Genomic DNA, 16,843 nt, shown 5'->3' with positions numbered 1-16,843 from the left:
TACCCTCTCTGGCAGACCAACCACTGCTGGCTGATGGAAAACGCGTCACTAACTTTTCTAACTTTTCCGTGAATGTCGCCACAGGCACCCAGTCCATAATACTTCTATATACTGCAAATAACAAGGTTTTCATCAATGGGCCATAGGCTCAATCACCATTTTGTAACATCATTTGGCGATCGATGGAGACTTAACAGACATTTATTTAAATGAAAATCTTTGAGATTATCACTTTAAGGTATACACTAAAAAGTTGAGCTTAACCTTGTCTTATGGTTGTGCAATCTTACCAGGGTATCAGCCACCAACCAACCCCTGTTTGAAACAGAACTAGATTTGTTCTTTTGACATTGAAGTAGAATTAGTAATAGAGGTTTCTTCTGTGCTGTAAGTACAGGTTGAGGGGTGTGAAGTGTTTCACCTCTGACTGACTGACCTGAATCTTACTTTTAATAACCGCGGTGATGTGACAGAAAAATAAGAGAAGTCTATCAGGTCCAAACAGCTTGGGGGAGGGTTCGGCTGTCTGACTCTTTGTCTGACTTCTGACTAATGATGCTGTCAACACACTACACAGCCTGACCTTTTACCAACTGCTTCCTCCGTGGAGTGTGTGTGGGACTTAGATTGGCATAATAAGTAATGGCTGAGCAGGAAGACGGAGAGCGATGGATGTAGCGACAGAAACATCAGGTGTGACTGTCTGGATTTGATGTAACATGTAAAAGGAAGTATGGAGAGAGTTGAGGGGGAGAAAAAGACACACACACACATGGTGTAAACACACATTGGCATACGCACAAACACAGATCAATAGGATTGGGTCTCCTTCTAATGATCTGACAAGCGAGACAATAGCAGTTTGTCCTAATGCTCATTGATCTGCCATTTGTGTGCGAGTGTGACTGTGCTGTCTGTCGGTGTGATCACTCCTCACACACACACTCTCCCGCAAACACGCACACACACTCTCATTCTGTTGCAGTCTATTGACTGACTGTAAAAATCGATGAAAGCGGCACATGACAATCTATGGATTTCATTATGGATGCTGTCATGCTCCCCAGAGATCAGTGACACAAAACATTACACACATGTTGATTGCAAAACATCTGATTGATGTAACTTCATTCAGACTTTGTAATAAATCCTGCTTTGTTAAACTGTGTAAAAACATGCTGCATGCGAAGCTAACATGCTGTGATGTGGCACCGTACCCTGAATCAAAATATTCACAACACTGAGTCACTAGCAAAGCTGACACTGACTTACCTGTCAATGGACCCTCACATGTGGATTCTTACACCTTTTAACAGCAGATGTGCCCAAGTCTCCCAGCTCCCTTTCAGCTCTCATACAAATGGTTTATTCCCATCTGTGGCTCAGACCTGACTTTGACCTTCCCCCAAGTGCAGCGTTTAATCAAATGTTCCTTAATTCTCGCTTTCATCCTGACACCTGGAAGTAATTTCACCAAATTTCATCATAAAATTTCAATATTTCACTATCCTAACATTCATTTTACTTGTGTTAAATCATTGTTGTTTTTGTCCTCTTTATCCACTTCTACCTTTAAAATCACAGTGTGTTAAAATAAGGAAAAGAAACTAGAACACGCATTAGACATTAAATGGATTGTTGTGTTTATTCTACCTTTAAAGGTGTAATCTCAAAGATCTCAGTTTTGTTCTCTTTGGCGACACCTATGGCGATAAACAGTAATTGCAGGAGCACACTTCCCAGATATCCAGACAGTGTTGCATGTGTGACGTCCACGGTTGGCTCCGGTTGTAAGTCTTGATTTTCCTCACTGACGGTCGCTTTCCTTTTTAGACTGTTTGCCTTCATCTGAGCGTCAAATTTGTTTATTTTTCTTTGGATTTTCACTTATTGTTGAAGTTGTATCTGTAGTCATCGATATTTTCTTTCTTTGTTCAGCCATAGTAGATTACTGTTTACTCGCAACACTTGCAGAGACCGGAAAAGCAGCCACTTAGCTCCGCCTACCCTCTCTGGCAGACCAACCACTGCTGGGTGATGGAAAACGCGTCACTAACTGGGCGCTGCTTGTGATTTTTTTTCCGTGAAAGTCGCCACAGACAGCCAGTCTGTAATACTGCAAATGCAAAGGCTTTCATCAGTGGGCCACAGGCTCAATCACCATTGTGTTACCTCATTCAGCGATAGATAGACACTTAACAGACATTTATTTACATGAAAATCTTCGAGATTATCACTTTTACTTTTACATGAAGATATACAAATGATGTACGAAAATATAGCAAAGTACCAAAATAAAGCCCTGCATGTCTTTAATCCAACCTCTGGCCTGAGCCTTTGGGCATTGACCGAGAGAATTACACCGCCGAGCAAAGGTGAGAAACTCAGTGATGCAGGTCGACCTTGGTGCAGCGCCGCTTCTCCTCCAATTTGACACGAGCAGGCAGAGCTGGTACAGCTGGTGAGGGGTGCCCTCTCTATCCCCAAAGGGTGGACCCAGAACCCACTGCAGAGAGTACAAATCCCAGCAGGCCTGGGAGCTCTTGGGGCCTGTTTCCCTGGGACAGCAACAGTACAGATAGATGAAATTAGAAGTGTAAACTGTTGGACTCTTCTTCTACAGCCTCTGTTTAATGCTTCAGTTCTGTAGGCTCTTCGGTCAGTCAGTAGGGGAGTTACAGTTCCCATTCCCACCAGTACAACAGGCCTGATGTTAGTGAGCATGTTTACCCACCTAGAAACAGGCCTAAATTGAACTGTATTAATCTGTTGGCTGCTTCTTAATGAGTTGGATTGTATTTGATGTGAATCCAGCTCCAATGTTTCCTCCTGGATGTGCTGTCATTTGTATTTGCATACTAACACCTTTTCTCCTTGGCAGAGCTTTTCACTATCCTCGAATGTTTTCCTTCTCTCAGCAGGTTTTTCCTCCTTCCTGTTCTGAAGAATTCTACAATGCTCTGTGTTATTGCAGCATTGTCGCAACACTTCAGTCTAGATTTTCAGATTGTTTTTCCCCCTTTCTCTCTTCCCCCGGTCTGTCTCCACCCCTCTCTCTATCCCCCCCACTCCATCCTGCTTCCCTCCTTTCAGAGAGTTTTCCAAGGAGAGAGAGAAAGCGAAGGCACGTGGTGACTTCCAGAAACTCAGAGAAAAACAGCAACTGGAAGAGGACCTCAAGGTAGGCTGTTCCCTCTGTGTATGTCTTATGAAGCCCCGTCTGAAAGAGGAGGTAACCATCTTCACCTGCCACAACAATCCACTGAAAATGACTGTCCTCAGTGGCTAACTCTGGCATTAATAAGTATAGTGTGTCGGCGTTAAATTAAAACATTTAAGCAATTACTAACCATTCAGTATTTTCTTTTTCCTGTGTGTTATATGTGTTTGTATGGATATAGGGCTATTTAGACTGGATCACTCAGGCTGAAGACATTGACCCAGAGAATGAAGAGGAAGGCTTGGACGATGACAAACCCAGAAACCGTGAGTATGCCTATATGCATGTCTATATTTAACTTTATAGAGTTTCTTTTGTGTGTGTGTGTGTGTGTGTGTGAGGAAAGCTGGATGAAACAATTGTGTCTATAGCTGTGTCTCAATTCGGGGAGAGCATCCTTCGAAGGAGGCGGTCTACGAAGGATGAGTCATTCGTAGCCTGCGTAGACGCTCAGTGCCAAACTGAAATTAGACGGTCTGGTCTACGGAGGTTTTCCTGTTTGCGTCACCAGCTGTTCCTGCCCTTACCCTTGCGTCACCAAACGCGGCTCTGGTCGCCTAGCAGCAGGTAGCTAGCGGGCTAACATGAGAAGGATGCACCAGATGGATCCTTTGTGTCCCGGGAAAAGAAGGCGGATTTGTCCAGGACCATTTTGACGTGCCTTGAAATACGTCCTTCGAAGGATGCAGCCCCTGAATTGCGACACACCTTATATATGTTTTCCTTTTAATTTATATAGACTATTACAGGAGCATTTTTGCATTTATTTAAAAGGGAAAGTTTAAGAGAGACAGGAAACGACAGAAGAAGAGAGAGAGGGGGCGACATGCGGCAAATGAGTTAGAATTAGAGAGGCCACTGGGTTAAGGCCTCAGCGTCAGTACCAGGTGAGCTACCAGGGTGTCCGTTGTGTCTATATCTGGAGGTATTTTGTGCTCAGTGCAACAAGAGGTTGTGAGGATAACCGTGTGTTTGTGTGGGTGTGCATATGTTCGTGTAAAGTCTAGTGTTTGGTCTATAAGCAGTGAGCTCACTGCAGTCTGCATCACGTGGCTGTGAATGAACGACTGACTTCCAGACAGAGTAACTGACAGACGGAGAGGATGTTGATATTGTCTGCCTGCTTTGGCTGAGAACCCTCGTGAGGTTTAAAACCTGTTTAGATATTAGTGCAATGTGTCAGACGGCTGCTAATAGCCTCTGGGTACACACTCGCATACACACAGCACACACTGGAGGTATACACCCTAAGGAGTGTGTGTACCCTTGCTCTGACAGAGATTTACACACATAAATTAACACCCTGCCTCCTTGCCAAAACACCTCCAGAGAGAGGCAGCCGCACATAGCAGAGCCTCCCCAGGACTGAGCTACATTTCCCGGGTAGGGAGGGAGCGTAGAGCGCTGGCCTCTTTTGACCTGGAGGTTTGATGTCGGAGAAGAGGAGAGGAGTGGTGAGGAAAAGAGACAGCGATTTGATGAGAAGTGTGTGTGTACTATTTTCTGCTTGTGCTGTTCAGTATGTACAGTGTGTCCTGTGAACTATTTTGTAAAGGCTTTGAGCCCAGCTTGCTCTCATTGATGATGAATGAATGAACGATGCAGACTAAATATGCCAAAGCAGGGCATGCATTCTGCATACAGCTTGCTCTTCTTCTACAAAGCACTTGGCTCATTCTGGGAAACACGAATGACTGCCAGGGGAAGAAGGGAGAAACTAAAAAATGAATCTCAGGAAATTCACACGTTCAAATGAGCAATTTACATGAAAATAAGGCACAAACACCCCCGTGGCTAATCTGTAACCTCCACTAGTTTTCACCTGTTAGCGTTGTGCTCCCGTGGGCCAATCAGTGAGGCAAAACACAGCAGCTATGCCTGAGATATTGGCACATTAACAGATAAACAAATACAGTATGTGGCCCGCAAATTGGGCCAATTTTGTGAAATGTCACATCACAATATTGAAATGCTTCTTTCTCACTCTTTTTTACTCATTGGGCATCACAGATATTACGTACAACATCTAACAAGTTCATGTTTTAGGGCAAAGGAGGACAGAATGTGTCCAATATATCTAATTAGCCATGGAAACAACAAATCAACTTTAAAACTGGCGACCATCAGTCATGTGCAAGATCTAGTCCATTGCTTTTACTACACGTGATAACCCAGGCCATTAGATGCAGATGATCCGACAAAATGATTAACACGTATGGTTTAAAGTTCTCCAATAGAGAGATCAATCATCCCGGTTTGTGAAGATGGAAAATCAACGCACTGCCTCCCTCTCTCCTCGATGGATGGATCCTCCTCTGGGAAGACGAATGAGGGCAGTTTGTCCCTGCTGCCCGGGACACTTTGCGTAGACTAGTGCGCACACGCGTCCTAAGAAGGGATAGGAGACTTTGAGCGTAGGAGAGAACATAGCAGAGAGAGATTGAAGGGAGGAGAGATGTTGAGTCGTAAAAGAAGGATGGACATGTGAAAAATCGAGACAAAGAGGTGTCTATCCATCATCCCATCTTTACATGAAGAGCTACAGAGGCGTAATATTGATGTATGATGTAAACAGTGTGTTCATATGAAGACAGATATTTGTCTGTGTGTGTGTGGTTGTTTTCAGTGACAGAATAGTAGATGTCATTTACTGTATTGATTTTCACTGTTTTTAGCATCAGCATCAGTGAGTGTGCATTTGTCAAGAGCCACTAAAACACACACGCTGAAATGTAATCATGTAAGATGTGTCGGTTCTTTCATTATTTATGTTCACTGTACATGTGTTTCCTCTGCTCATTCGTGTTAGTGTCCTGTTGTCTCAGGTGCATACTGTGTGTGTGTGTGTGTGTGTGTGTGTGTGTGTGTGTGTACATGTGTCCTGCATGCTCTCACCCTCTGCCATCTCGCTCTTGCATGCTGTTGTAGGAGTGTCTTCGGCCCAACCGGCTGAGACGACCAACAAGCGGGTTCAGTCAAGATTGTGTGCGCGTGTGTACTGTGTTTGTAACATGTGTTTGTATGTGTTAGCGGTTGTAAACAGGCACGTGTTTGCATTAAAATTTCATACCATGACGGTTGAAATGATCGAGGTAAATCTCCATGAATAAGACATGAGATCTAAATGGCTTGAGGTCAACATGCTTCCTTAAAAGCGGGTTTACATGTCCTGTTTATCTTGGGAACACCTCAGGAGCCCCCGGATCTGGAGGATGTTGCTGTGGAGAAACATGTCAGGGCTACTTTGCTTGAGCTTCCTGCCATGTGGATCATTAGAATAAAGGTCTTGTATGCAGAAGAGCATCTCTGAACGCACAACACGTCGGACCTTGAAGTAGACGGGCTACAGCAGCAGAGGACCACCCCAGGAAACTGAGGCTACAGTTCGCACAGGCTCACCAGAATTGGAAAATAGAAGATTGGAAAAAACGTTGCCTGGTCTGATGAGTCTTGATTTCTGCTGTGACATTCGGATGGTAGGGTCAGAATTTGGCGTAAACAACATGAAGGCTTAGGTCCATCCTGTCTTGTATCAACGGTTCAGGCTAGTGATGGTGGTGTAATGGTTTGGGGGATATTTTCTTGGCACACTTTGTGCCCCTTAGTACAAACTGAGCATCGTTTAAACGCTACAGCCTACCTGAGTATTGTTTCTGACCGTGTCTGTCCCTTTACTTATTTTTTAAGATGATTTTTTATGGCTCTTTGCCTTTATTTGATAGGACAGCAGAAGAGACAGGAAGTGTGGGGAGTAGAGAGTGAGGGATGACATGCACCAAATGATCGGCAGACCGGGAGTCGAACCTGCGATCAGTGCATCGAGGACTGTGGCCTCTGTACAAGGGGAGCCTGCTCTGCCAACTGAGCCAAACCAGCGCCCCAATGTCTGTCCCTTTATGACCACATCTTCTGATGGCTACTTCCAGCAGGATAACGCTCCATGCCACAAAGCTCAAATCATCTCAAACTGGTTTCTTGAACATGACAAAGAGTTCACTGAACTCAAATGGCCTCCACAGTCACCAGATCTTAATCCATTAGAGCACCTTTGGGATGTGGTTTCGCATCATGGATGTGCAGCCGACAAATCTGCTGCTATCATGGCAATATGGACCAACAACTCTGAGGAATGTTTCCAGCACCTTGTTGAGTCTTTGCCACGAAGAATTAAGACAGTTCTGGCGGCAAAAGGAGGCCCAACCTGATACCAGCAAGGTGTACCTAATAAAGTGACCTGTGAGTGTATTTCCACACAGGCCAGTCTGCTGTCCTTTTCATGGTGATAGTCACAGAGATGTGTAGTTTGTGTTGGAAGCTGTCTCTCTTTTTTACAATAAGTTTCATATTTTGTTGTTTGGTATATAAAGTGTCAGATTCGGACCGTTCCATTTATTGGGTTGTTGTCTGGTTTCCTGTCTCCACTGACCGTCTGCCGTGATGAATGACGATTCAATGCCAAGAGGACATTTTTTGAACATCTTTCCTGTCTGTGGCCTTCATCAAGGTCGTCACACAACCTGGTTAATTTGATTTGTTAAAGGTATAATAAGTAGGATTTTCCTAGATTTTCCTCCTTGCACAGGACGTTTTCAGGAGGGGGCGCTGTTGTAGTTCCCCTTGTGGTTTTCCCTAAATGCTTGTGTCCTGGATGTTTGCTAGATTTCATGCTTCATATCTGTTCATGCGGTTTCTAAATGCTCGGGCAATCACATCCGATTCACCGGGAAAATGAGCAGAATTCAACAATAGAAATCGCCTCAGTGTGGAGGAGCATGCTGATGAATGTACGGGCGCACAATGATGTAAATAGTGTGAGAGGAGAGGGTGAAGTGGACGGAGACAATAACTGTTGTGTTGGCCAAGAGGAAGGAGAATAGGATAAAGACATGTATTGTGTATTGTAATGTGTAGTGCTCAGTGAAAACAACACGGCGACCTGCGTCTGAATGTTGCTCATGAAATCCTTCTTTCATCCCCTCTTTCTCTCCTTCTGTTCTGTAACACCTTTCACGTAGAGAATGAGAAGCTCCTACAGTAATGCCTACATGACAGTTAATGCTAGTAATGCACCTTAAAGTCTAGTTCTTGGAGGAATGAAATGAGGTGTGACTGTAAAGAGGAAATGTCATCGTCAAGTTCCACACTGTGTAGCCTTAAAGCCAGTACGACTACATGTGTTCATTTGTGTTTGAAATTACAGATTGTGTGCTTTTCCGCGTTGTGAGTGCCAATTTGTCTGTGTATCCATGCGTGTGAGTGTGTGTCTGTCTTGCTGAGCCGTGCTCTCTATCCCCAGGTAAGAGCCAGCGTTTTCGGTCGCTGCGCGGAGCCGTGAAGAAAAATGCGGCTTTCCTTCGTAAGGCGTGTGCGTCTGTCTGCATGGTCCAAACACTAGTTAAAGATTTACTGGAAACCTGATTCTAGACATGCAAGTGGACTGCCCCCCCCCCCTCCTGTCCTCTCCTCTCCTTTTGCTCTCCTCTTGCATCGTAGTGAGCATCTTTTTCTCCCTCCTCTCGAGCTTCAAAGCAAAAGGGGGACAGTGGCTGCCTCTCAACACTGAAAAATTGTCCTCCTTAAACCTTTTGTACACCTACGATTGACTAAGAATGTAATATTAAGACCAGATATATGAATGATCTCCTGCAGTGGAGACCTGGACGTTTGCCACCATTACTAACCCCGCTGCTGGCGGTCTTTATTCCATTAAAATCTGTCCTGACCCTCAGCTTCTCAATCAAAACCATGAGACCAATCAGTGCACGGAGAGGACGTATCATTTCTGTATTGAGATGCAGCCACTTTTTTCCTTCTTAGGTTTGTAGGAAAGGAAAACGTTCGCACCTGCCTGACTGAGAAATATACCAAGAGGACAATGTCATCACAAAGAACGCAACCGGAGTGCGGTTTACACATGAAAGTCTTTAAATTACTTGTGATGTCACAGTCCTCTCCTTGTTGTTTCAGATTCCTTTCCCTGAAATCCCCCTGCACTGTAGCTGCTAGCCACACTGGCTCTGATAGAGAAAGATAGTGGAGCTTTACAACGTGCATTTTAGCCTGTGCATAGTTTTCACCAGGCTATTGCAGCATTATTTAAGGATACTTATGTTCACTGACTTTAAGATTTTTAACATCTAAAATATGAGAAATTCCACAATAGTTTGGTGAAAGAAAAGTACAGACTAAAATTCAAATATTACAGTTTCTTATTAAATAAAGACTGCATGGAAAACCTATTATTTTCATTGTTTAAAGCAGGAGTTAAGCTGTGCATTAACAGTCATTTGGTCAGGTTGGGATTTAGCATTGGGAGTTTGGACAACTTGAAATATCTGAGTTCTTGAGATAACGGCATGGATGATCAATATCCGACTCTATCACACACACATTTCTGTGTCCACTACTTAAATTAATCTCTTTTTGATTCAGTTCAATACATTACGAAGGAGGTTGCTCATTTTGGATGAATGAAAATCTATACGGTGTAAGAAAAGTGTGACACTTCCCTCCCATGCTCCCTGCTCCTTTTCCTTCTCCATCTCCTTCTGTCTCTCTGCGTCTGAGGTCTTTGGGGTTTACTCTAACAATAGGTATTAAACTAGTTCAGAGCTCCATTGAGGAGAAGGCACCAGGCTGGTTTTATATTTGAAAGGCTTTAGCCTCGGGAGAGACCGCAGGGCCCCGGGTGCTTTTAACTAAGTAGCCTAGCAGCAGGTGGCACGTGTCGAGGTGAAGGAAGACAGGGCGCGCTCACTGCCGAGGCTTTAATGTTCAGAGAGACCATCCTGATCTCTGCGACACACAATTCATCCATCATCAACCATGTGGCAAAGTACACTGTTCACTCACTGCAGCTTACTTTGATGTGTTGTGTTAGCTAAGTGCTTACAAGGCAGCGCGCGATGAAAAACACAACATAAAAAAGAGCTTTTTTTAAACCTATGAATGCTGCAAATCTTATTTACTAATTTATATTAAATCCATCATGACCAGTCCTTTGAAAGTCTAGGGTGTCCCACAAAAAGGTATTGGAATGCTGCTTTCATGATCAAAATGGGACACACCTAGTTATTATGTTTACAGTCAGTGCTTGGATTGAGGAATGGCTTGATGACTGCAGCCCCCTTTAGCTCAGAGTGACTGACAGCATGCTGGAAGAAACTTTGCTTTTCTTGATTGCTTGTTTTTTTGCTGCTGCATCATTTCCTCATCTTTTTTTCAAGACGATATAACTCAAAATGAGCTGCATATTTATGGAGTTAATTTTGTGTCTTTATTAAGCAATCAAACAGAATAGGTTTGAACACAAAACTCTCGACACCGCAATCAACGAAATGAATTTGAGAGCAAAACTGTCGACACTGCAATCAACAAAATGTTTTATTGCAAAAACAATAAATTTGTGATTAAAATCCCAGAGTTTTGTTTGAGAACCCAAAGGTTTCTTGTGCGAATCCTGTCGTGGTTCATCTTTTTTCCCATCTGTGATAAACACATCAGGGACACGTTACGAACACATGGAGATCAATACAAGAAAAATGCGAGGAAAGGAGCACTGCGGCATATTGTAAATAGGAGACATAGTGGAAACAGTTTAATGCGGAGGTGTGATATCACCACAGTTCGCCGATTTTCAACCTCAGTCCTATCATGCTATTATGGGGAGCTAATGCCATTATGGTAGGAAAAAAATGCAATTTGGCTCTGTGCCTTTGGAGGACGCTATCCGCTTCTCCAATGGGCCCTGGGAGCTTGCTAAACTACACTTGCTCAATCTAGGACGCCCGCCTCCGATGTCTGCAGTGTTTAGCTGAAAAACCACACACCGTAAAATGTAATCATTTGTTCCGTGAGGCGCCTTGAAACGCTGCCTGCTCTCCTGTTTTCCCACCCAGACATTCCACATTTATAACTGAGTCATGTCTTGTTCAAAAATTGTCAGGTCTTGCCTTCCTTCAGAGGGAAGGGCGCAATGCACGCTGGGTGTTGTAGGAATGTAGAATGGGTGAAACCACAAGCTGTTTGGACAACTTTCTCCACAGCTATGGCGCCAATTTCAAATATTATCGCTTCTATCAATTACAGAGAACACCAGCTTTGACTGACAGCGGCTTTTTCCAGGGGCGAACTGCTCCTTTAACAACTGGGTTTGAACAGTGGATGTTTCCGAGCTGTCACTCCGATCGAGACCGGCCAATAGAGACGTGTCTTACATTCCTTCAGCCTAGGTCCCGCCCACGAGATTCAAACAAAACTTTTGGATTTACATTAGAACATTTTTTATTTGCAAACAAACATTTTGTTGATTGCAGTGTGGAAAGTTTTGCTTTCAAACCTGTTCTGTTCGATTGCATAATGAAGACTTTTGCTTCGTTTGTTAGATTTCCCATTAGCAAATATTCACTGAACTCAGGGTTTAGAACTGTGCTGGGATAGTAATTTTAACACATAGGAAACATAAGCTGTATTAATGAAGCTGAGCTACAAACTCTTTATTTCTAACATCATTTATAAGAAATACATTCAACTGCAAAAAGGCTGAGCATGTGCCTTTGTGTCATGCTAAGAGTAGTTCTGCAAGAGCAGCTTTCACTTATTTTAACAGTGGATATCTTACTATATCACAAGAAGCATTGAGATTCATCAGCAGTATCTGACGCTGGTACCCACAGGGTGTTACAATAAGTGTTTGAGGTGACAGCGAGGGTAGTGCAGCTCATTCCCGCAGGCGGGCAGAGACTGACAGAAGTAATAAAAAGCAATGTATCACTTCATATCTGTCTCTCAACCTACCATGCCAACATCCATCCCTTTTTTCTCTCTCTCTCTCTTCCTCCATCCATCCCTCCCCTGAAGCTCCAGTCACTCCCCAGCCTCAGCCCCACTTTCAGTTCATCTTTTTTTTAACACTTTTCCCTCCTTAAGTGTCGATTCATAGAACTCTTCCCTTCCTCTGCAGCAGTCTCTCACTCCATCTTCCGGGTATTCATCCTTCCACCTTTACACATCATTACACTTGTCTTTAAATCAGGACAAAGTGGCTTTAGATTGAACCAAGTGAGCTTTCTACCTGCAAAAAAAGTTGATTTTCAGATGTTAGCATCTCCTGTTATTCTACCCTCACAGCTTGATTTAAGTTGCAATTAAGCTCCAACCTCCCCTGAAACATTTGCAGTAAGACCAAAATCTACAGCATGTTTTCTTTCTTTCAAACTCAGTGAGCTATAAATCCACAAAAGGGGTTTTGTTAAGATGTAATACACCCGGAGTTAACGAATCCTCAGCTTAAAAGTTGAAATCCTTCCTAATAGCTGTTGTAGAGGTTTTGTCCCTGGATCCCTAACTGGTAAATATTGTTGGCATGGCAACTTAGTGTGTAATTAGTTAAGGCAAACATTTATAATTCAGAATAGGATTACTTTATCTGTTTAACTGGGTGTCAAGTGTAGCTCCTCAGTGTTTACCTTAAGAGGACTGGGAGCCCTGTAGCTTTAAAGTGTTTGTAACATTTCAAGCAATGCAGTAAAAATAATGTACGTGAGAACCCGTCCTGTTAATTCATCTTTTTCTTTATTTTCCTGTCTTTGCTCCTCTCTCGTCTCTCAGTGAGCATGCCAGCCAGTGAGAACGAATCAGTCAACACAGACAACGCCCCCGGGGGAGATGTGGAGGGGGAGACCTGCTGTACCCGGCTAGCGTAAGTACCTCCCCACCTCTCTCTCTCTCTCTCTCTCTCTCTCTCTCTCTCTCTCTCGAACACACCTCTTTTCCTCCCTCTATCCCTCAGCTCTCTCCGTCACCTTCAGTCAATCCCAGGGATGAACTCCAGCCTGCGTCTCTCCTGTAACACTTCAGTGTTAGCCGTGGAACAAGGGGCTCAGCCCACCTCTATCCTTCACTGATCTCACAGAGCCAGTGTCTTATCATGCTCACTAGGGCTGTCACTTTTCAATCGAAATTCGATATATCGTTCGAACCTGGTGAAATATTAATAGTTTGAACTGTAAATATGTGGAGTCAGAAAGCACATGACTTACTGTTGTTCTGCTCCAGGGCCGACGCTGTAGCTAGCTTTGGGGCTAACTCCCACTTTAATACGCCAGCAGCAGGCAAGCCACGGGAGCGTGGCACAAACACAGCCTAAACTGTACATTTGCTCTATTTTTTACACAGCGACCGATCACTCTTTTCTCTGCTCTTCCACTGCTGCGGTCCCCGACACTTCACGTTACTCGTGTACAGACACTTCCGTTCTCTCTCTCGCATTGCTTCTAGTATGTACCACCACGTACCCGATATGTAGTGTTTTTCGTTGATGTTAGTGTTCGATATAATTCGATCATGTTGAATTCGAAAGTGACAGTCCTAATGCTCACTGAGGTTTGGAAGAAGTCATGCACTGAGGCAGGCTAGAGAAGAGCAGGGTAACACTAGGTTGTCATCATACTCCAAACTGATCACGGTATAAGAACTTTGGTGGATTCGAGGGACAGTTAAGGTGGTAGTCAGTCTTAACCGTTAGCCAGATAAGACAGGGTGTTGTCTATGATGTCTGTAATCCTACACCTAACCACTGTGCCTTATTCTCTTTTATAGTCTACTACAACTAAACAACCACATTGAAGTCTAAACCTGGTTTTAGTGGTACTTCCTGGATGTTATTTCCTGGGAAAAAAGCTAATTAAAAAGCTTTTAATGTTGCTTTTTGGGTAACTTCTGCTTTTAAAATATGCTGTCAGGTGAAAAAAAATGTAAGAAATTCTGTTCATAGTTGGCAGAGTGTGAATTTTTAAGTTTACTTCAGGTTTCATACATCACGGTGTCACAGAACTATCTGAACATTATCATAAGAATAACTGACTTTAACACTACAAATAATATCTGGTATTACTTCCGTTTATACCTCATAGATTTATTAAAGAAGTGGAAAAAAAGAAGCTGTACAAAGAAAGCTTCACCATCTTTAGAACTTCAGAAAAAGTATAAAGTTTCAGAACATCTTTTCTTCTAGTAATCCAGTTTATTTCCTTCTTCTCCTCCTCGTCTGTCTCTGCTCTTTCTCTCCTGTGATTGTTTGTCGCTGAAGTGCTCCCCCCCCTCCCCTGTGGGAGCTCACGAACAGCTGACTCACTCGCTCCTGCTCCCCCCCTTCTCCTTTAATTTTTTACATTATTCAAACAAGTTGCGTTGCTTCTTTCTTAGACACAAGGCCATGCAGGAGCCGTGACCCCAGCGGGCCTACGTCAGCACACACAAGCAAACACACCTACATGAAAAACTGTTCATCAAAAGAGGAGAGTTACAGTGAAAAACAGTTTAGAGCTGAAATCAAACAGAATCATTGAAGCCAGTCGGCACACTTGGATGGCACACTGTTGTTTCTCTGTCCTCTCGCTGTCCATCTGTTACTTTGTCTTTGTTATGTTGTTTGTTTCTTTGTCCCATGTCAGACCAGAACTACTTTAAAGAAAGGATGTGTTATATCTGAGTCTTTAGGAGCGACCACAACCCTGACACATCCATCCGTCTATCTGTTATCTGGGCGAGAGATTGGGTACACTCTGGACTGATCACCAGTCAATCACAGGGCAACACATAAGCCTCTTTCCCACTGGTCACCCACCGGGTAATTTTCGCCTTGGCTCCGATCGGCAACACAAAACCCAGGTCGACACGTTAATCTCCGCCCCCTTTCCAGCGTGATGCTATGCTCCGTCGGTAACTTCTCCGACTCCTTGTCATCTCAGCTACAAATTCCGCCCGTCTCCGTCCAAGCAGCGCTCGAACATCGTTCCAAATTTGTCGCACCGAGTTTGATAAACAGACTGAATGAGTAATAGATACAATAAAGACCAAACCACCGTAACATCTTCACTGTTTACTAAGCCTGTTTCGGGCCCATTTGTGACGTCAGGCGGTGACGCAGCAGAAAAGAGACCGACAGGAGTCAAGGTTAGGCTACTCCTCTGGCAATGGGAAAAGAGACAATCGTCATCAGTTATTGGGTCTTCCCAGGTCTGAAAAACCCGAATCAACGTGCTTATTTCGGTGGGAAAGGGACAATAGAGACAGACAACCTGTCACGCTCACACCTACGGGCAATTTAGAGTCACCAATTAACCTACAGAGCATTTCTTTGAACTGTGGGAGTAGTAGAAGACGGAGTACACAGAGGGAAAATGCAAACTCCTCACAGAAAGACCCACTTTGTCCGAACTGGGATTCAAACCAGGAACCTTCTAGCTGTGAGGCGACAGCGCTAACCACTGCACCACCGTGCAGCTCCATTCTAATACATAATGCCAGAAAAAACATTATAATCTGCCATTATTAACAGTCCATTTGAGGTATATGTAGCTCTGCTTATTAGGGCTGCATGATTATTCATTGGCTCTATATCTGCCAGTTATTTTCTCGATAAGTGGTTACGCCTATAAAATGTCAGAAACTAGTAAAAAATTCCTTTATAAGTTTCTAAAATCCCAAAGTGTCGTATTCAAATGTCTTGTTTTCTCCAGCAAACGGCCCAAAACCAAAAGATCTTCATTTTCTTATCATATAGGACGAAGAAAATCATCAAATCCCCACCTTTAAAAACATTAAAAACATATTTTAATAATCCTTCATTTTCTGTCAATCAACAAATCAATTGAGAATCTAATTGTTGCAGCTCTAATTTTTTTTTTTATTGGTTTCATGCTCAGGGGACATAATATTTAAGTAACAAATGAGAAAAAAGAGGTGAGAGAAAAAAATAGAAAACAAAATCACAAAGGCAAAGGTATATTTAATCCAATTGTTTACATCCTGGGAAAAAAAAGAAAAATAACCTGTGTAAATCTAGGCTATTCATGTCCATACACAAACACCATAAAACCGCTCCTATGGCCTCAAACATCTGATACTGGATAAGTCAATACATACATACACACAGGCCAGAGACATCCAGCACAGCAAGATCCCGTCCACAAACATTCAAAGCAGATATCCGGATACCTCATAGCCGCCATCATGAAGACAAAACATGTAAAGAAAAAGAAAGAAAGACAAAATGTAAATGTAGGTACTTCTTTTTATTTTATTCAGGACAAGTTATGTTGTTATGAATTTGTATTGCAGCTCTAATTTAAAGGCAAAATTCAGCAGCTAATTATTGTGCCTTGCAGAAAAAGCTTTAACTAAAGCTACACTTACAAGTTTTTCAAGCTTTTGACTGCATGTCACGATTGCTCAAGTGCTCACAAAGCCGAATATAGAAGATACAATATTTAATAATTTATTTAATTATTTTACTTTATCTGCTTTTGAATGCAAAAACATCTTGTTGTAGCTCTAAAACAGCTTCAGAAGAAACCTCATTTGGTTTAAAACAATCATGTATACAAGTGTATCAATCTCCCTTTTTGTTATCCACTAAGCAGCTCAAGAAATGACACCTTCACTTTGGTCTAAATGCCTTTCGCAGTAATCTGACCAAATGAAAAGCACACCTCGCAACGACTGGGAAAGTGAGCCCTCGTCTCTCCTCTGTGAGACTGCAACAAGTCTAGCTCGGGGCACCCGCTCGGACTATTATGCAGATACAACTGGAGACTTTCCGTTGTTCGTCTCTTCTTCTTC

General features: G+C 43.2%; 1 protein-coding gene across 1 annotated transcript in view; it reads left to right on the top strand.

Moving 5' to 3' along the window:
* The window catches only part of cacna1c (calcium channel, voltage-dependent, L type, alpha 1C subunit), a 214,659-nt gene that overhangs the window by 142,744 nt on the left and 55,072 nt on the right, over nt 1–16,843 (top strand). Inside the window, exons 9-11 of the mRNA XM_069670681.1 lie at nt 3,094–3,181; nt 3,402–3,486; nt 12,830–12,920. Coding sequence (XP_069526782.1) covers nt 3,094–3,181; nt 3,402–3,486; nt 12,830–12,920 — 264 coding nt within the window. The remainder of the gene's footprint in view (nt 1–3,093; nt 3,182–3,401; nt 3,487–12,829; nt 12,921–16,843) is intronic.

The sequence above is a fragment of the Semicossyphus pulcher genome, unplaced genomic scaffold (genome assembly GCF_022749685.1).
Source record: "Semicossyphus pulcher isolate SPU_LCO1_2020_fin unplaced genomic scaffold, fSemPul1.0.p SCAF_20, whole genome shotgun sequence".
NCBI lineage: Eukaryota > Metazoa > Chordata > Actinopteri > Labriformes > Labridae > Semicossyphus > Semicossyphus pulcher.
The sequence above is the reverse complement of the archived record's forward strand: the minus strand, read 5'-3'. Positions and strand labels throughout refer to the sequence as shown.